Source organism: Archocentrus centrarchus, chromosome 12 (assembly GCF_007364275.1).
Source record: "Archocentrus centrarchus isolate MPI-CPG fArcCen1 chromosome 12, fArcCen1, whole genome shotgun sequence".
NCBI lineage: Eukaryota > Metazoa > Chordata > Actinopteri > Cichliformes > Cichlidae > Archocentrus > Archocentrus centrarchus.
Window position 1 is genome coordinate 3,724,819 of NC_044357.1, and position 21,727 is coordinate 3,746,545.

Genomic DNA, 21,727 nt, shown 5'->3' on the forward strand with positions numbered 1-21,727 from the left:
CAAAGAAAATAATGATGCATGTTGTCCAAAAAAAAAAAAAAAAAAAAAAATTTTTGAAAAGGGAACCAAACATTCATGCCAGCAGCTGCTGAGGACAAAATTGTCAAATATGACAAACGTCTGTTACCAGCTTTGAGAAGAAAAAGAAAAGAGAATACCTAAAACTGTGTTACAATTAAAGTTTTGAATGAGTAATTTGGTCAAACATTAAACTAGGCTGTGTGTAAATAATGGAAATTGTAAGTTAGAATTAGAACTAAAAATTTTCCTCTGTGATTTGTACATGTAGACTGTTCCCAAGAGAACAAGTTGTGTCAAAGATGGAGCTAAAAGTCTAAAACTCACAACAAAAAAAACCCCGGAAAACTATTAAAAATCTGATTCTGTTAATGTCTCTGCAGCTAGATTTCTACGGATATTCAACAGGTTTACCCGACAGCTGTGATTACATGTTGAAGGTGGGGTTTACAAAATATACTACAACTGATCCAGTTTGTGATTTTTTATTTATTTATTTTTTTTACATCGTAGTTTACGTGGTCTGACAGTTTTACCGTGGACTTGTAAAAGCTAAACTTAATATGTGGGAAGAGAGCGCACGGCTCCTTGTTTTTTTCTCCCCCCCCCCCCCTTTAGGGATTTTGAAATGATATTACTATCTGAAATGAGCCGATCCACCCATGTAAACACAGTAATTTTCTGATACAGAAAAATAGTAAAAGTGTACAATGCATATTGATCTTTAACAGTAATTATCCACCAGTTGAAAACACCAGTCTGCTTTGATATATTCTCATATGGGAACAAATATATTTTATAACAAAATAAATCTATACTGTTGTTTCTGTGATGGTAGATAAGGGTCGTACAATCCCATCAGCCTGACTTTCCTTGTCTGTTTTAACAAAGAACTGCATGTAGGCTTAGCTCTGTCAGAAATAGTACTTGTGACTGAAGCAGCTTAAATACTCAAAAGGCTCTGCCTGAGAAGAACATTAGTTTGAAGCAAAAAAAAAAAAAAAAAAAAAAGACTAATAAAATACTTTTCCATCTGTATAGCAGTTGTTAAAGTAATTTATAATAAAGTGTATGTTTCTATTATTATTATCATCTTTAAAAATCATAAGCAATTTTTACTGTATCTTGGCATTTTGACAAAATATCCTCTTGGATATTTACACAGGAACAAAAAATACTTTTCAAGCAATAAAACAAGCTTATATTGTGGGTTGCAACAGAATAAAACAATTCTGAAATAAAAATGGAGAAAAAATTGCATAGCAGATCAGGATACAACTAAAGAGGAACAGATCCTTTTTGGTATGATTCATGACTGCACATTTTCACATATGTACATGAAAGAATAGTCCATTCATAGTTTCCACCTGCCCACAGTTCAAATCAAGTTTACTTCTGTACTGTAATGCTCATCAGTAAGAAGGCAGAATCTGAACAACCTGTCCTTTCTGCTCTTCTAATAAAAGTTCGTAGGAGTTTGTTTTTTTTTAACCAAAAAAAAAAAAAAATTAAAATTAAAAAAAGTGCCATTTTGCTACATTTGTCAGCTGATCCATGGTCTGCTACTGAACAGTAATACGAACAAAGTGTTACACAGCCCCCCCAAACATCATACAGTTTCCTTGAGATTTGGTCACATGGACAGTCTCTCTCTCTCTCACACACACAAACACACACACAAAGACAGACATGATAGGAAAATAAAGTGGGAAAAACAGAAGTTGTGGCCGGTGAGTACAGTTCTATTCTGCTGCGATTCGACAATCCGGCTGGTAAAGCTTTTCAAAAAAGAAAAAAGAAGAAAAAAAAAAAAAAAAGCACCATAAAGGAGAAGGCCTCAAATGTCCTCCACTGGGGGAGTTCAGCAGTGTTCGCTCGATTCTGTGCTCCCACAAAAAGCAAAAGAGAAAAATCTACATTCAGACTCGCCTCAGGCTCATGGTTTAGGCAAAGTCACTGAAATGTTTCAGGCTTCACTGTCTCTTTTCCTCCAATTTCAAGTCCGGCATCAGGGCCTCATTTTAATCATGGTGGTCGAAACATGTCTAACTCCCAGTGGGGCCTTAATTGTCCATATGGATACATCCAGGTCCTCATCGTCTCTGCTGAGCATACACAGGGTACGCTAGTGTCACATTCAGAGAGTCATTGTGCTGGACCAAAGACGTGTGCTGGTAGTGAAGAACGAGTTCTTTTAATGAGCTGTACAGGTTATAAGGTTCGGCGAAGCCGTACCCTGTGGGGGTCTTGTTGATGACGCAGTGTTTGACCTCGCCGTCCACACTGCAAAAAAGAGGACAGAAGTCACAACCTGTTCTTTGGTATTCTCCCAGCTTACTTCTTGACAGCTTCATCCACCACTGAATGAGCTAGTTTTAAATGTGTGAAAACAGCAGGTGGATGTTTCAGCACTAAAACTACAATCGTTTTCCCATGTCTATAATTATCAGTCATTTCTATACAACAGCTTGATACATACACAACACTGCAGGCGTAGCATCCTGCTTTGCTGCTGTCTCGAACCAGGAATGTTCCGTCCCTCTTGCCCTGGAGGATAGTCTCCGCCTCTAGTCGCTTGATGTTACCCAGCTTCCAGGTCCGCTCATCATGATGTGGAAGGTCATCATCGTCCACCATAGAATATTGACTTTAAAAAAACAACAACAAATGTAAGTTGTGATACAAAATGTGCATTTTGTACCCAGTGACTGACACTTGAACACTTACTCTTCTGTGTTCTCGTTCTTGATTCCCAGCCACTCGTTGAGTTTTTTCTGCCTGACTCCCTTCTGTGTCAGCCACCTACAAAAGAGAAAACACATGGACATTAGAAACCAGGGCAGATCCATTTTGATTTCCCCCAGAGGGAAGACTAGTTTCTGATGTAGCCGAGATGCTGTTCGAGCACTGCACTTACATGAGATACTGGTCTCTGGTCTTGCGGAGCTGGATGAGGTCAGGCTTGATGCTGTTCATCCTCTTGTCAATCTCTCGGTAGTCTGCTGCCTGTTTCTTCAGGTCTTCTTCCAGCCTGCGCTTGCTGTCTACTATTTCACTGATCCTCGATTTCAACTTCTCATAGTTGCCCATGATCCTGGGGGGGGGGGGAGGATGAGTTTTGAGCATAGGAAGAATTTTGTTATCAGCTAATGCATGAAAAAATGCAGTCCATTCTTACCTCTGAATCTCCTTTTCGTTGCCTTCTCTCCTGAATTTCTCAATATACTCCTTGCTGTAGCGCTCTTGTGTTTGGCATTGCTCTTCAAATATTTTTATAGTTTCATTAAAAGCCTCTATTGCTGTCCGTTTCATTTGGATTTCCTGTGAATAGAAGCATGGTGTTAAGCTCTTGACCTACAAACAATATTCTTGATCCTAGCTTGATCCTCTGGTACTCACTTGTGACGTTCTGGTGTATTCTTCATAGAGACGGTCGTACTCTTTGTTCTTCTCTTGGTATTGCTGGTGGTACTCACAGAGCTTCCTTCCCACAGCTTCAATGTTGTCCTCTTTCACCACTTGATCCTGAACAAAGATTCAGTCAACAAATACAGAAAGTTTAGGTCAAACTGCTTTAACATGCAGGCATTTTTACATGTGCTGCTTTGCACTGAGCTGCCAACTCACCTGCTGGTGTTTGGACACGGGATACAGCAGCTTGACGTCTAGCTTGGGGTTGTACTGAGCCAGGGACTCGTTGCGATAGTGGTTGATGAGCTCCACGACAGAGTTGAAGGTTAGTGGGTCCGAGAAGCCATACTTGCCATCCCGATGGAATATCTTAATAAGCTTGTTGTTTCCTCCTTTCCTGCAGATGAAACGCAAGCAGCGGTTAAACCAACAGGTTAGTAACTAAAAATGATTAACAGTCAATGTGAGGGAATCATTTTAAACAGAGGACAAGCTGCTTACCTCAAAGTCAGAGTGTAGTCTCCGTGCATTTTTGTAGAGGCGTCTCGCACCAAAAACGTACCATCTGCAGTGTCCCTCAGTTTCTCATTGACCTCTTCCCTTGAGATGTCTCCCCAGTACCATTCAGTATCTTGTAGAGCCATGTTGTTGTTCATACCGTTGTTAATCACAGATGTGGGTTTGGGTGGCTTTGGAGGTAGAGCTGCAGGAAATGACAGTGAACACAGAATGTAAATAAATCAACTGCAATGCGATTAGAGCTTATGCACGCTCACATTCAAATAAAAGCTGACTGAGCTCGATATCCTGACATTTTAAAGCAGATTTAAGGGAATGCTTGAGCTGCATTCAAAGTGTTTATTTGAACTTCTTTTAAGCAGAAAATATAAAGCTGTATAACAAAACTGACATCTATTGCTCTTTGAATTTATTCGAGTATTTCAAAATAATAAATCCTCTTCTTGAAAACATGCAGGCAAGAGCACATACACACAGATGCTCTCATGCATCCTTTTTCCATTCATTAAATAGGGCTGTGGGGAGGAAAAAAAAAGCTGTCCATTTCCAACAGAGAGGCAGCATTGGTGAGGCAGTGGGAGGAGAAATGAAGCATGAGTCAGGGAGAATGAATTTCATTCAAGAAAAAGAGCCATCTATAAATATTCGCAGCTGCTAATGCAGCACTGAAACCTTTTTTTTCCATGCAGAAAGATGCAGAGAGAACAGCAGGAAAAAAAATAAAATAAAAAATACATGCAGAACATTTTACAGTAAAATAGGACAGACTGAAACCCTAATGACCTTTTAAGCTTTTACCAGCATGAAAAGCTGAGTTTTAACATAGGATAACTAGATTCTCTTCCAACATCAGTAAATCAATTATACTCTTAAAACTGGAGCTGCGCACAGTGAAGCTACCAGTAGCAGAGATATGGTAGTTGGCTATTTTTAACCCACAAATCTGCACTGCCGTTGTTCACTGTCACTGCATTCACAAGCCTCCTCCTGCAATGGACCTTGCAGAACTTTGCTCGCTGAAACCACAAGCGTTGTGCACACAGCTACAACTGTGACATAGATTTCAAAATGTTTCCATTCTGCGCAAATGCAACCTACCAATCCGACCACAGCACTTCCCCGTATGCTGCCTGCCTTTCAACCTGATCACACTTTGTCTCCAGATTACTAGAAATTTCTAATTCTTGTGAAGAAACCAGGCTTATAAAACCAGAGTCAAACACCTCCACGCAAATACACTGAGGCAATTTGCACCATCTGATCTCACCTCTGCTCCACACACAGCCAAATAAACACGTACTTGAAAATCCATTAAGGGCAGCTTGCTCAGTAACGTGTTACATCACTTACCACAGCCAATCACATAGGGGGTCTGTCACCAACCACTCCTGCATCTTTCATTTCCTGAGTGAGATGAGGTCATTGTAAAAGCTTCACTTTTTAAAGAACACAGCACCTAAATAGACAACTGAAATAACTGCGTATCTGCGTCGACCAGCATTATGTTCCAGTGTGCATCCATCTGCAAAAGCAAACGTGTCGCATCTCTCTGCTAGCAGAGGGGAGGGAAAGGACCTGCTCCCTGTTCCACGCTTCTCCTCTGTCATCGTCTCGCTCTCTGTTCAGCTTGTCCACTTGCTCTCCTGCAGGTTGCTCAACCCCTCCTCCCCACGAGTGTCGTGCGGACATTTAGTCCATCCCACTGTTGGCACTCATAAAGCCTACTCTGCTGCAGCAGCACGTACGCAGCTAAATTATAATGCCTGGCCCGGTCAGCAGCACCCAGAGCTCCAAAATACGTCTGTAATCCCACAGCATGACGCTCAGCATGACAGAGATAGCTCCTTTGATTTCCTGAGTGAAATTAAAATAGACCCAGTTCTTGGTAAAGGTATAAGATTCAAGCAAAAACCAATCATTGTCCTAGGTTCAACTGAGGGACAGCTGGTGGAATTTTACACGCTAATGCCAAGTAATACAACAGCTCACAATTACAAATCAGTGTATTAAAAACTGGTTTTAATGTTTGACCTAAGTGAACAAACCTGTTCAACAGCACTTTGATAGAAAAAAAAAAAAAAATCCTAACAATCCAAAAGCAGGTTTAAAAAAACTTAAATATTAACTTGCCATTCTCCACCCCAGCTAGAAACTACTTGAATGTTCAAGTGCTTCACTGATCTCAATGCAGACATTCATACGCTGTCTGAAAGTATAGCCCATAACTCATAAGCATGAGCAGTTGCCCTAGGCAAGCTTGCTGGCAGCAATGACTGAAGTCTTACTAAAACACAAACCTATTATTCCTGTTCTGTCTTTTCTAAGCTGCGGCATTTGTGTCTTAATCTTACTCATGAGGCCCGTTTCGTTATTGCCTTAAGGGAAAAAAAAAAAAAAAAAAACAAACAGCAAAAGCACACTGTTCCACTTCTTACACTTTTGTAAGACAAGATTTGGAATAAGAAACTTACGTTGCAAGTTGTGCATGTCTTGGTTAATCAACAATCTCTTCTTTGAAGCTTCTCTTTTGTTCCCAAACAATAAATTAAATCCAACAAAGTTTGTTTCAAGTCCTTCTGTAAAGCTCCATTTCATAGTTTAGACCACTGAGTACATGGATGTAGTTTGTTTTAATTCTGAAAAGGTCACGGTCTTATGTGCTTCTTAATGAAATCCAGGTAATCCGCTCGACGTGAGGCAGGTGCAACATGCGACTGTCTCGCTGGCTGACTGTACTCAGTTCTTGCTGAAGGCGCAGTAAAGGGCTGAGACTCCTGTCTTTCCCTTTCTGAGCCCTGAGAGGCGGAGGCCTACTCACGTGTAGCCAGATAGTTAATGATTAGCAGGAGCAGCTCTAGTGTCAATGCTGCCTGTTCTGAAAGCAGCCACTTGTGCCAGCTGCGTTTGTGTGCGTGTCTCTCTATGCTCTTTGGTCACTCCCTCTTTCTGTTTGTAAAGGCGGAGGTGGAGCAGGAGGGGCGGGGGGTTCGGTCTTATGATTAACTCACAAAGTTTCAAATATTTGCTGAGTTGAGCACTTTGAGGCAGGGAGGACATGTGGATATCCATGCAAAGAGAAGACTGAAGGGGGAGGCAAGTGGCCCTACAAAGTGCAAGCAGCCCTCAGTTAACAAGAAGTGCTCTGTGGAGCAGGCCGACTTTCCAGCCAACCAAATCTAAGTGGGCCTTTTGTCGCTTACTTAAAATAGGCACGCAGTAGCTGGGAGGAGGCGTGCGCACGCACACACGCACACTCACACACACACACACTCACACACAGGTCATTCACAGAAACGCATATACATCCTGTACATGTGTTTACAAAGTAGGTTATTTGCATGTGACAGACGACTAAAAGTAGTTTGGCCGACTAAATGTTGCCATATGCTAGACTGGGCTGTATCTTTATGGGTATGTGCAGAATCAACAAAACGCATTTGAGGGTTTCTGTCTTGCCTGCCCGACCATTCATTCAGCCATTCATCAAGCCCACAGCCAAGGAGCTCCCTGCAGGTGCAAAAATCACTGACAGCTGAGAGCAGACCACGCACAGGAGCATTATAAATAGTCCTAACAGGTAATAAAAAGTTTAAACAGCCACAGTCAGTGCTGGGCCTCTGGGCCAGCCAATGACACCGCCTTTAACTAGAGCTGTAAAAACTTAACTGCCACGCAACGCATTGCTGCCTCCCATCACCAAACTAGCCTCGTCTATATGCAGACCACTGCAGTACAAGGAACAAAAACTTATACAAATCTGGCATCTACACCATTGGAAGCACAAGCTAACAGTATCAGCCATGAAAGAAAAAAAAATTAAATCTGCTTCAAGAAGAAACCAGAATCTTACTGAAGATGTTACACCACATGCAAATTCATCATATTCATGAGGCTGACAAAAAAAGCCATACAGAGGCATAATGTTCTGACACAGGTTGCTGCAGTGTAGTCATCACATCCCAGTGAGAACCTTGTACATAACTGTACCATTTCATTGGGTAAAAACTAAGGATTTATCTGCAACATGGACATATGCTAGTTCAAAAATCTTACAATAATAAACTGTAGCTAATGTTTTAGAAACTATGTAGCTCTACAACTATTCTACACACAAACATTCAAAAAATATACTGAAGCTAAAACGTGTTTCTTGAAACCAGTACATGATTAAAAGGATGCTTTAGCATTATAATGCAAGTAATTTTCCAATCACTCTGTACCCTGTGATCTACAACTGCAGCAGATCTAAGTCTCACCCCTGCTCTTCAAGCTATTAATAGCTCAGGTCTCAGTCAGTGCTTTGCGGAGACTTTGGCTCTGCAGAACATACATTTATGTTCTCCTTTCAATATAAATCCTGCACAAATTCTTTACAGCTTTCAATTACATCAATAATGCAATGCACAACATCTTTGCTTTCTATTTTTTTTTATACATTTTCTACAGTTTACTTTCATGTCCTGAGCACCCACACTAGAAGAAACACTTGGTAATTGTGCTAATTCTGGATGAAAAGTTGAGCAAAAATACAGTAGTCAACTACCTGGAGCAGCTTGACTGTCACTCCACTCACTGGTCACCAGAACCTCAATAATCTTGATGTGAGCGTCCAGACTGGGTTCACAACTGTGAGGGGGACAAAAAGGCAAATTAAACAAAGTTAATCTTACAGACCAGGTGACACCCTCTGCTGCTTTGTGCTGCTGGTTTCAATACAGTAGTAATTCAGGCTTAGCTATTTTAATTGTGCACCACAGCTGCTAATCAGAAAAACTCTAACCTATATCTGTGTACAGAGAAAACCCATGAACGCCTGACAGACTGTAGTGCATGTGTGCAAATGTGCATGCATGTGTGTGTTGTGCCATTTCTTGACTGAGCCTGCATGCTCATCTGTCTGCTGACTGAGTGCATCTTTGACAAACCAAAATATGCAGCATAAGCCTTAAACTCCAACACCCACCTGGGGGCCTGTTGTCTGAAAAACACAGGGCTGAAGATCTCTCCTAACGATCTGGCACTGAGCAGGTTCTTGGAACCGTTCTGGCACACTCTAGTGAAATGCCTTAGCAGACAGTGGAGCGTCAGCCAGTACTGGGGAGGCAGGACTGGGGTGCTGGCAATGTGACGTAGCAGCTGGGCACATTCATCAGGATTCAACACCTCTGTTAAAAAAGATGAGAATTACCAAAAGGTTCAGTCAGACAAAAAAAAAAAAAAAAAAAAAGTTACATGCAGTTACAAAGCAGCACAAAATAAAAGCTCTCTTTAAACAGTAAAGAGATGGAAAAAGGCATCATGTGCAGCAAAGCTTGAAAACCACAGAGACACTGTGTGGTTGACAATGAGCGTAAGGTACACTGGCAGGTGATTGGCTGCTCAGAGATGCAAGAGATAAACTTTCAGTCTTGTTTTAGTTCCTATTAACCACAGATATCCTGTTTCTGGCCTTGTGACAGCAAGAGAATGCAGCACTGCATAACACTGCGTGAGAGAATTTTTTTCCCCCTGCTTGCCACAGCCAGCAAGACAAAGTGTAGAAAATGTGACAAATACACTTTAACACAGTACAGGTATTCTTCTTTCTTAAAGCATCCACAGAGGCTTTAAAAACAAAAAAACAAAACAAACAAACAAAAAAAAGCCCTCTTTGAGACCTAATGGATACTGATAAGGTCTTGTGGTTTTGTGCTCACAGAACATGATGTTCAGCAGCAGAGCATGAGTACATTACGTCAGCACTTCTCTTTAGGCCAAAATGTACCGTCAAATAAATGGCCACTACGTGACAGATCTATCTGCCCTCACCTTTAGCAGTGTGAACCATCTGAACATATATTGCAGGAGGGATGATGGGCTGGGGGAGATCCTGCAAGTACCTACGCAGACCATCACACAGAACTGGAAGTTCCAGATGATCCAGGTCTGCTGATGGAGGGTCTGAAATGCACAACAGCACAAAGATACAGGCTTAAAGTAATTTCAGTCTGGTGAAATGCATATTTATAGGTTTAAATATACCATAGACTCTTCTGGGCCAACATACTGTTATGCACATGTAGAATTTTTTTTTAAGTGGCCCCACACCTTTTTTTTCCACTCAGACTTCCTCTTCATATAGGTCTATAACACATGATAAAGAGCTACTTACCACAATCAAAATACTGTCTAACTTCAAGCCCAGCACCAGCAGTGAATGTTCGATATAGAGTGGGGTTATCCAGACCTACGAATAATTAATGAAAGATACTGTGGGTTATTACATTTATTTTGTCTAACAGGTCACATAACAGGTCAGACAAATGCAAATTAAAATAGTAACATGCTGGACAGCAACAGCAGCAAGGTGTGCAACTTCAAGTTCATTCAGGCGAGCTCACCTTTCCTCTCAATCACTTCCAGAAGTCTGGTCAGCATGGGTGGAGCGGTCTCAGGAAGGGAAAACTGCTCCGTCAAGTCTGGCAGGCAGAAACCTAAAGGAGATTTGAAAAAAGAAACAGTGCATGATGAGTGCAGGTAGTTTACTGAGCCTGTATGAACAGTCAAAACCTTCATCACACCAAGGGTTAGTACAAATGCAATCTCATACAATTACCTGTGAAACTAAACTATTCAATCCAATAAATATGCCATCACCACACAGTTTATGTGCTAATGACAGATGATGACCCCACCCCCAATACAAATGCCAGCAAAGCAAAACTAAATAAAAATAAAAATGTTCTTGCATCCAACCCATTCCCCCCACCCACATCAAATAGCAGCATTATCATGACTAAGACAATCAGCTGCCCTATCCTATTGGCTGTTTTCAAAACAGACATGGGTTTAAGGGGATTTCACTAAGCTCATTTCTTGTCGAGGTGAGTGCTGACAATGGCTGGGATTTATTTTCAAAACTGTTTAAGTGATTTCAAGTCACCTCAACTGGATTTAATTACACCTAGAGTTTATATGCAACCAATACAGATATCAGCTGCTCAATTAGTTAAATACAGTTAATCCCGTGATGAATGTTTGTGTGAACTTAAATGAGGGCTGCAATTCATCTGAACCCACAAAGACTGATTAGACTCTTGACTTACATAGTTGCTCAAAGCTTCAAAAAGGAAGCAGGTACAAGACCAAAGAAGTGATTCAAAACTAAAAGGTGAGTATTTACAACAGACTGATTCAGCAGGAGGTGCTGAGGACTGAAGTTAAATTTTGGCAGACCAAGGAACTAAGCAAATATCCTGTGATATGAGGTAAGCTGACTGACCTTTTTTTTTTTTTCCCTTTCTTAAAACGTATTTTTCCTTCAGAACTTTGCACCCAGGTGTGGACATGAAAGCATGAGGGAGTTGGCCAAGATCTTATTTGGCTTTGCAAAGGCATATTTTGAAAAGGCCTTTTTTTTTTTTTCCTGAAAGGCTCAACTGTTCAACATCAGGTCTGCAGTTTCAAAATTCTGCAAAACCATGAATGGAACCCTTTCTCTTATTTTTCCCCTTTTTTGAAACAGGTATTAAAAAGCAAGTACTGGTGTGCCCAATATATAGATGCTAGTTGTTACTGAGAGGCTACCCTTTTTCAAGAAAAAAGGTTCAATCAGTTAAATAATGAACCACCTCAGAGCCACATTCTCTGCCCAGTGCAGGACTCAGGCTGGCATGTTGCATGTGAAGCAAATGTATTAGTGAAGCCTTTCTAACCACAGAACACACACAAAACACCATGTTGGACAACTGGTCATCTGGAAGACATTACTGGAAATGCAAATTGAATTGGGGGGGTTCTCAGAAGCTGTGAAGTCTGAGAAGGAGCACCAAAGTTTCCTGAAATAGAGATCGAGACACGCAGTGCAGCCACCATACAACTTAGAAGTGTAATCTTTCTCCCAGACAAGATATCCAACACGATCTTCCTTCTACAGCCAAACTTTTTCTGAGAAACTGAATTCACAACCTGACGTTAAATTTAGACTATCAACCCACCCACTATCACAATGTTCAAAAAGCACACCAGTGCACATCCCCAGATTTATTAAACATAATATTTCACACAAATATACATAACAAGCAAACAAATTTCCACACATTTACTGATATAAAAACAGCTGCTTGTATTACTACAGTTCAGAGACAAACCTAGAAACAAGGAGAATCATTCAAGTGATCCTCCAGCCTATTTATTCCCTCCATGGTCAGCCTCTGAGGGACACGGGGTAGGCAGGAGATAGAGTTGCTTCTTGGTACTGTTGACGATGTGATAGTTTCGGCACCAATGGAATTGTATCAAGTAGCAAAAGAAATATGGAAGAAATGCTACAAGGTATCAGTGATAATTTCTGAGATGCCTTGGCATGAGATCAAGGCTCAACATGTCCATACTAGCAACAGCATACAAGCACAGAAACATAAAGGAGAAAACAAAAAAAAAAAAAAAAAAAAAAAAAAAACAGATGCATTTCCTGTGCTCATAATGCCAGGGGAAAAAAAAAAAAAAAAAAAAAAAACTTAGATGGCTTTTACTTTTGCAAATTTTTACTCGAGCTTCTACTACACATAGGTATGGCCAACTGTGTGACGAGGGCACACAAGATGAATGCATGTTCTGCAAACCTCCTTACTGTAATTTGTGCAAACTGAAACGCACAAACTATTAGCATAGCAAGTTATTTTAATTCCATTAAACAAACATTTTACAGTAGCATTACTGCACTAACACCACAATATGCTGCCATTATTCTGCTTCATTTAGAACAGCTGAGAGGCTACACTTCCTAAGGATCTCCTCAAGATTTGAATAGAAGCTGGTTTCTGTGGTAACTAGGGTATGGAGACAGGGGCCCCTTGGACGTGCCTCTACAAGTCTGCATGTTTGGCAGGCCTCATGATATCCCCCAAGGCCTCGGCCTGTCAGTCAGTCAGACAACCGCAGGTTGAGGAAGTTGATGCAGCTGCCACTGGTACTGTTGTGGTGTGGGGGACAATCTGTCCGGTTCAAACGACATGTCTGAACCGAATGGACTGTGGGCAGGACAGAGCTGGGGCACCACCAACACGCTAAAGATAGCAGTGACTTTGGATAAATTTAGAAGGCCTGCTCAAGCAACCAGCGTTTTTAGCCTATACATTTCTTGTTGTCTGGAAAAGGTCTAGCCAAGGCGTGTCTGTAAAAACCCACAGAAGGAATATCACGACACATTTCAGAGTATAAAATGTACACAAAAGTCAAAGTGGTTTGTCTGTACAATACCATTTAGTAAAAATAGCTGCAGTTAGTTTCTAGTATCACCAAAAATTGAACCTTTTGCAATGCTAAATTTTCTAGATTTTCTATTGTCATATCCACTCGGCAGCACTAACATGTATGAGCATGACTGCTAAATGGTGCAGGCCTGAGTTGAATTAAGAAAAAGGGCAGGCAATGTCTCCTCCTGCAGGCGGAAAGATGAAGTGCAAAAGCAAAGTAACAGCCAATGAGGAGACTGTTGCTACAGCATGGCAATTAACCCTATGAAGAGAAGACCATCAGTGAATCACAAAACCAATGCAAGTAGCCACAGTTTCCTAAAGTGAAATCAAATGTAAGAAAATGAAGCCTCTCCACATCAAATTAAAATAAATAAAAAGCAACAGTGGCAAGGTAAGTGGCTGGAGCACAGCTGCACAACCTGAAATATTGACTAAGCCTGGAGTACAGAGTTTGAAGACCGTTTAATCATTCATTTTTACTTTTTATAATTTAAAACACTTTCAGTGTGCACTCTGTTTTAACACAGTGCACACTGATTTATTAAAATGACAGCTACAGCATTCCATTTAATTTAAGAATACATAAAAAAGCCATCAAAAAGTAAAACCAAACACAGGACTAAAACTGGATACATTTTTATTTATATTCATTCTGTTGCAAAAGCAACATGATGTCACCAGGGACCATAGCCACCATAACATTATTTTTGCTGATCGCCAAGATTTCAGAAACGTGTTTGTATGCGTGCACTTCAGTGAGTTGGGCTTGAGCGTTTCCATTTGTCATCTTAATCTTGCACTTCTAGCAGTACAGAAGTGGGGCATGTCATGATGGCCGTTTAGCCACAGTGGTTTAGAGATATGTGACTGCAATATAAGTGCAATGCTGAAAGGCTCTTGTTCAAATGGCACATTAAGAGGCATAAAAGGGTAGATAAAACTAGAACACATTTCTTCACCTAACAAAACTGACCAGGACTTTTGCAGGTTGGACATAACTGAAGGGAGCAGATGATTTATTGTGTTCACTGCTTTACGTGATGCCACATCTCCAGAGTACAAGACATGCACATGAACACACACTCCCCCTCGCCACGCTACCAACCACATCTTCCACCCCTCAACAAATCTCATATTTGAAATACCTTTCCCACCCCCCCACAACACTGTTTTTCTTCAATCTCACCTTTGTTTAATTGCACTGCTTTTTTCAAATCTGTCAGACTGGTCCTCTGTGTCTTATTCTCCTACATCCTTTCTTAATCCTGCTAGCAGACATACTCTGACTCCAGTAAAGAAGATTTGCCAATTCAGACTTCAGTTTCTGCACACAACCATGTGATGAAACAGTTATGTATGCTTTTATGCACACAAGTCGAGTCATGACATGACATTTGCCTATTTTCCCCTGTTACATACTGAGCGGCAGTAGAGTTTAAAAATATGACCATTACTGTAGTGATTATAACCTCACTGTCCTTGTTCTGATACTCTTAGAGGCAGACAGAAGGGGAGAGAACAAATAAATGTCATGTCTGGCACATCCACACAGATTAACGGGTGACTATTTTTTTTTTTGCACTACACTGTTACTTAAAGCAGTTTAACAGTTTTAAGCAACATTCAAGGTTTCTCTTAATTTACATTTTAAACATTCGCTTGACAGGCCAGAAGAAAAAAACTGATCAAATCAATTATTTAATGTAGAGAAAAATGATCTAGCAGCTATTCTGAATATCAGTCAAGTCATCCTCACAGAAGACATGCATTTTCACTGTTAGCTCAATTTAAAAAAAATAATAATTTGTCAGTTGGGCAAAATGTTTTAATGGGCCAACACTGAAATAAGCAGTGCCTCCTACAGTAAAAGTCAAACACATTTCTGGAAATAAATCTGGGAATAATTGTCACATATTTAAAGCTAGCTTTTGAAAATACAGAATTTAGGGTAATAAGCATTTGTAAACTTCCCAGCATTTCTCACTTGTTTAGACTGTGTTTGTGGTGGGCAGCAGAGACACAGAGGCCAAGAATATTTACCCATAACATGCTTATCCACTGGGAAACACTAGATGGGAAATGTTAGCTAGTTAATATTGACTAAGTTTTCAAACTGAGAGCAAAGGGACTGCCCAATCGTAAACTAATCTGACAGATGAAAAAGAAAATCACCAAATATAAAATCTAATTGTGAGGGGAAACTCCACTTTCCTCTTCGGTTTGGGTGCAACAAAACTACTCATCTGACTCAAATGTCTTCTATGTGCACTGTTATAATTAGCTAGCTAGCTGTGTATTTACTTTATGTGGTTCATCTAGCTTGTTTATTTGTTTAGTATATTCTTAATTTGTTAGAATCCCTGTTAGCACAACTAGCTTTTCTGGGGTCCACTGAAAAACTAAGTCAGGAAATGTTAACAGAACGTATCAATTTTCACCTACGCTTTAAAGGACAAACATGTGAATCTCATATCTGCATTTTTACCATCTGAATGCAAATTTCCTCAGTCAGTCATCACGTGGACTGCTTTTATAGACAGCCCATGTGACAAAGCCCCCCCCCCAAAAAAAATTCTGGAAACTACAACAAGCCATAATATATTTAAATCCAGCTTGAATCACATTCTCAGGCAACGGATTTGTCACTGACACTCTTCTCACCCCTGGTCAAAGCTAATATTTGAGGTTATTTTTCAACAGCAGGGCTCCTAAACACAGTAGTACAAAATTCAAATAAACCCATATACATTTCCTCTCACCAACAGCTTGTGCACTGACATAAATGACAGTATAGAGCAATCGCTGGGGTGCCATTCAGCATGCAACCATTTGTTGTCTAGCTGTATTGTGCACTGAGTTACTGCAATCAGCACTTAGCACAATACGGATTCATCACAAAGCTACAAATCAGTCCACTATGCAGTCTGCACGCACCCCCCACCACCACCAAATTCCTGGCCCCAGCTGCCTTTAGTCCCACAGAGGAAAACTACATCAGAGCAAACTATCACACGCTAAACCTCTGCTTATTCTGCTGCTGGATGGATTTACTGAACTGTGACTGTGCTTTCTGTGTGTGTGTGTGTGTGTGTGTGTGTGTGTGTGTGTGTGTGTGTGTGTGTGTGTGTGTGTGTGTGTGTGTGTGTGAGTGTGAGTGAGAAAGAGAGAAAAAAGTAGACCAATTTGAAACCAACGCTAAAGTCATTACATGCATAATTTAAGAGAAAAGTGAACTCTTAGCAGAAAAAAAAAAAAAAAAATGACAGTACTAACAGAAAGCGTGTTCAATCTAGCAGATGTCAGCCTGAGTGCTAAAGAGGCCCAGGGAAGGAGAGCTGCATTATCTCAAACTCCAGCTATGCAGAGTGCACTCCCTGAAACGTCTCCTCTATGCAGACTGCACTCTGCCTTCCAGTAGCTAGCACAGATGCTCCATTAAGTACATCCATTACTAGTTATAAAATCCACATTTCATTTTCTGGTAACCGACAAAGTCTGCTTACACACCAGAAATCATTTTTAGCAGAAAGCTGTAAAACATTTATACACTGGATTTTTTTTAAAATGATAACTGCCATGTACCATAATGTGATATACACAAAAACTTCAAACATACTGATAAGGCTCAGACAAGCAGGGGAACAGCCTGATGGCATCAAATACTTCCTTAAACAAGACTGGGCATGTAGGCTGTAACTAGTGAGAGCGTGCAGAGCAACAACCAGTTATTCATACTTATCTAACTTTTATTTATTTTTTTCCCCTGGGAAGGTGGTGGTGGTGGTGGTGGTGGGGGCATTCATGCTGGCAGGCAGATGAAAGAAGGGAGGGGGAAAAAAGTAATTACCCACAAAACTGAACAATGCAAACTCAAACCACTGAGGTTAATATTAGGCCATGCGCAGCCGCCATCTAAGCAATTTTAATGTGTTTTATGCGTTTCTTGTGCTTCTGTAATGTTACAACTGGCTACAAAACTACAAGAAGAGACTTAGAAGTATTTTTACCACTACTCTGATTCAGTCAGGTTATATTCAAGGTGCTGCCTCAATTTTCACTGTTACTTTGATAAAATAAAATAAAAAAAAAAAAACTTGGTTTGAAAAGTGTAAAATGTTCTTAAACCTCGAGAAGTTCCATTTGGGAATCACCCCTGCATTTTTTTTATGAAATCAAATAAGCAAATTGAGCTCTGAGCTGCTGAGTCTATGGTTTTCAGAGTTCCTTTGCTTGGCGGCACCAAACATGTATAGTCTCTTAACTGAGAGGCCCACTAAAAGGAGCAACACTTCAATGTTTATCCAAAAAAAAAAAAAAAAAAAAAAAAAGGTTGAAAGCTGGAATGAGGACCAATAGTTTCCCAGCCCAGCCCTCTAGTTTCTCTCCCCACATCTGCTGCACTCATGTAACCAACCCCCCCCCATGGCTAAGAGAGGAGAGGCCCCTCTCCAAGCCCCATTCTCCACCACTTTTCCTGGGACCAGAGCTGACAGTATGAACTATCAAAACATTTAAAATTAAAAAATAAAAAGAAAGGAGGAGGGAGAAAAAAAAGCTGGAGGAGGAAGGGAGCAAGATCTCTTGGTGGTGGGCAATAAATCACAAACACACTGAAAGCACAAGACCCTCTTCAAAGCCCCCTTGAGCATGCAGATCACAAGCCCCTCCCAAAGCCCGCCACCTACCCCAATCCCAGCTGCAGCCCCTCTGCCAAGCCCCCAGCTCCACTTTAGCCCTAATCCTTATGCACCCATCCTAAAGCTAGTACAGGGACTCTTTTACCCACAACTCCAGGCCCCTTCTCCCTTCCCACACTCCCCCCGCCTGGCTCACACCACCACCACCACCACCACCACCACCCAGGACACAGAGACTTTTCTTCTCCCAGTGCTACATTCACACTCAGCAGTGCTGCCACTCAACCACGACACATCCATTCAACATATGCCCCTTTTCATACAGCTCCTCATTCACCCTGCAGACCACAGCAAAGAATTTCACAATCGTACCACAAATGGCCAAAAACTAGAAACCTGGCAAATGCAGCTGCACTTTAGGTGAGCAAAAAGCTTCAAGTGCACATTCACAAAAGCCACAGAGTCTTTAAAAAGATGGGAGTTTTAACTGCAGTTCATAGTTGTGGCCTGAGCTGTAACACTGACTCACATTTCAAAGGGTCATTTTGAACTGCAAACGTCTTGAAATTAAATCAACAAAATGTGCAAAAAAAAAAAAAAAAAAAATCCAACTATAACTTTAGTAAAACAGATTTTAGTAAATGTGACTGATACCTATATTACAAGGTGTTTAATGTCAGTCTACTGTACATCACATGCATTTACTCTGGCTTTACTCAAAAATGACAGCAAAAAAGGCCTGACTACTTGCTAAAAAAATAAATAAATAAATAAAAATAAAAAACTGCATCTTGTACCCTTGAAGTTGTTTGATTCACATGGATGATGGAAACTGTGGCTATCAGCACAGAGCAATTTAAAGTGCAATTCTCTCAAACTAAATTTATTAGCCAATAAACTCAACAAATTATGAAAAGCAAGTAAGAGTTTCAATAAGGAAAATAAGTATCAGTTTTGATCGAGTTAGCTTAACTGCCCTCATGCTACCATGAGAATTGTATTCATTCAAGATACAGCTTGAGGACAAAAACAGATGATATCTACTGGTAACATATGGCTTGCAGAAGATGCTCTGGTGTACTATACCCTGCATAAACACCAGAGCCCCTGTCCTCTGGGACTGAGCATGGTTCACATTCAGTGCAGCTGTACAGCACGGGGCAGAGCTACTTGTTTAACAAAACCCTGTTTTGCAAGATCAGCACCCTTTGATAATGAATTCAGAATTCTGACTTGCTTTTATGTATTCACTTTAACATTTAGTCATCATGGCATCAGTAGATAACTGGAGTACAAACAAACAAATCATATCTGACAGTTCTGGAAAAAAGGGGGAGAGGACAGCCCCAATATAGCTGACATCAGTTTACATCCTTAAGGTTTTAATGCATTCAGATTGTCACAGTGAGTAAAAAATGTGAAGCCATAGCTTAAACAAATTCCTCTATATTTGGTATTGAGAAAACTGTTGTGAATCTAGATTAAAGGAGCATAATATACAGATAGCTCATAAATGTGTCTCCTTTTTTTGTACAGAGGTAGTGTTCCATAGTAGTGTGCTAGTAATTCAGGGAAACATTTGAGTTAAAAGGATAATATATTTCATATAATCATATTTGACATCAATAAATGGTTTAAACAGTTCTAGTTCAAACTCACCTTGTTCTGAGTCTGAGTCCATCTCTGACTTGAAGGGTGAGGCTGGAGCTACAGGTAAGGGTCTCAGGGGCCTTGGCTTGGGTGTAGGGGGAGTGATCCACTTCTTCCCAATGTACTCGACATAGGTTCCAGGGAAGTCCCCTTTTTCCTGAGTGGTCTCGTTAAAGCCTGGCAGCCAGCCGATCTCATCCGGCCGCTGTTCCAGGCCATCGGTGACGCCAAGAGCCACCAGAGCTCCTTTGCTTACCAACAGTATATCCCCAACATGCAGATCAATGTCCTCCTCCCTCTCTTTTTTATAATCATAAAGTGCTCTGTACTGATATCCTTCAGCACTCATGTTTGTGTATTTAATATTCTCTTATGAAGATGAGCCTGAACTGGTAAAGTTATTTTTCAGGGTTTTTTTCTGAGTAAACTTTTACTCCAGCTACTCATTTGCTGACTGAAATGGCTGTTGGTCTGACAAAGCTACAATTTATGATTTTACTGGGACAATAGTATCTAGCTCGTCTTCATTCTTTCACAGTTCCCGTCTCTTGCGAATAATTTACAGCTCTCTTGGTGTGTTGCCTCGCAGTATGTACCCATCAGTAAATGGCCTGCAGCTGTGATCTTGATAATGTTGCCCAGACCTGTAAGATGAGAGGAGAGAGCGTTTACAACAGGCAGCACTAGACAATGATGTGCTCCATACTTTGCTCAGTGTTAACTTGCTTGGTTTAGCCAAGTTTCTATAGTAATATAAATTCGATAAAAGCCTGGCATTGCAGCCTCTCACAGTATGCCCACAGTATTTAGTAAATAAAATTCAAATGCACACTTTTGCACAGTTACGTAAAATATACTATTATTTCATAATGCATTTGTAATCTTACTTTGCTGCATGGGTTGCAAATGACGTTTGCAACAGTTCTAACAATAAGTCGCAAAATATTTTCATTACTGAACCACTCAGTAAAATTCTTATCAGCTGGCAACAATATAACTATTAAACAGTTACTGAAGCAGACTCCATAATGATGACCCTGTACTTTTTTTTTTTAATTGGCACATTTACAGTTTCTGGCACACTGCGATCGACTTCTCTGCTGCCCGGCCAACATACAGTGGCTAACATTAGCATTACCTGACAGCGTTAATTCACAGCGCCGACAATGTTTTATAACTAAATATCAACTTCCTTAATATTTTAGGAGTTTTGAAACGTGCCGGCAGCGAACTTGCGTGTTTAAAAACGTGTGAATGAGTCCAGTTTATTCTACTGGCGTTTTTACAGCCCTGCGGTGCAACTTTACAGCGTCTGCAAAAATGTCGGGGGAGCAGTCGGCTAAGTTAGCCAGCTAACATCACCCTGCTGCTAAACTTAACCGCTACTGTTAATTAGCTATCAGCTATGGGGGGGGGGGGGGGGGGGGGGGGGGGGGGGGGGGTAAGTTTACCGAACGTCGGCATTTACAAGCAGAAGCAGATAGCTAAAGTTATAGTAACGTTAGAGTTGTAAAGAAAAAGTTAGAAGAACTAGAAGCTTAAAAATTATACTAAATGAAAAAAGAGTGCACTTTAAACCGAGGGCAAGGAGCAGCTTTAACTAGTTTTAAATAACTCAGAAAAAATGCAACTGCTTAACAAGAAGGCTTTTTAATTGTAAATTCGTAAGAAATAAAGGCTAAAGCTACTGAACAGCAATAACTTACTCGTACACAGATCCGAAGCCGAATGCAACGAGCCCTCTTTCTTCCACACTTAAACACTTCCAGTTCGTTATTAAGCTTCAGATTTGCGGTGTCCGGTGATTTAACTGCAACCTTTAGCGGTTCTTTTCCACGCACGGTTGAAAAAGAAAAACCCTCGGCTTCAGTTTAAATCCGATTTAATGAGAAGAACAAAATGTTACGACCTACACCCTGCCGACGTGACGGTACAGCTTCACCATCCAGAACAAATGTTCCCTTGAACGTCGCCTCTGCGGCCAACGAGGGGGCACGCACAGAACGGCCTCCCATTGGTCCAGATTTCTGTCAATCACTAACGCCTCATAATCGGACCAATCGCGTTCCTGTTGCGGTGTGCACTCCCCCGATCTCCATGTACTTTCGCAACATGAAACACCTGTGGAAATTACATAACTTCTGCACGCAGTCCTACCGTTACCCAGGTTCTGTTGGTTAGCTAAATTAAACATTTAACAGATCATTTTAGGAGAATTGTGATTTTAGGTAATACAAACTAAAAAATGAGACG

The 21,727-nt window shown here is 40.7% G+C and overlaps 1 protein-coding gene across 3 annotated transcripts; it reads right to left on the reverse strand.

The window, feature by feature from the left end:
- Positions 1-506: 506 nt before the first annotated feature.
- Positions 507-21,423, reverse strand: pik3r1 (phosphoinositide-3-kinase, regulatory subunit 1 (alpha)). Of its 3 annotated transcripts, XM_030742103.1 has the most exons (15): positions 21,181-21,423; positions 19,484-20,118; positions 10,329-10,421; positions 10,100-10,174; positions 9,757-9,888; positions 8,912-9,113; positions 8,492-8,574; positions 3,931-4,132; positions 3,646-3,826; positions 3,418-3,543; positions 3,197-3,339; positions 2,936-3,112; positions 2,746-2,820; positions 2,498-2,665; positions 507-2,301 (listed from the first exon to the last, which is right to left on the reverse strand). In XM_030742103.1, exons 2-15 carry the CDS (start codon positions 19,821-19,823, stop codon positions 2,112-2,114), a joined length of 2,187 nt encoding a protein of 728 aa, XP_030597963.1. In that variant the 5' UTR covers positions 19,824-20,118; positions 21,181-21,423; the 3' UTR covers positions 507-2,111. The 3 variants fall into 3 exon arrangements, with proteins under 3 accessions (XP_030597963.1, XP_030597964.1, XP_030597965.1); XM_030742104.1 differs by lacking the exons at positions 8,492-8,574; positions 8,912-9,113; positions 9,757-9,888; ... (2 more) ...; positions 19,484-20,118; positions 21,181-21,423 and adding an exon at positions 6,420-7,584; XM_030742105.1 differs by lacking the exons at positions 8,492-8,574; positions 8,912-9,113; positions 9,757-9,888; ... (2 more) ...; positions 19,484-20,118; positions 21,181-21,423 and adding an exon at positions 5,299-5,978.
- Positions 21,424-21,727: the final 304 nt, after the last annotated feature.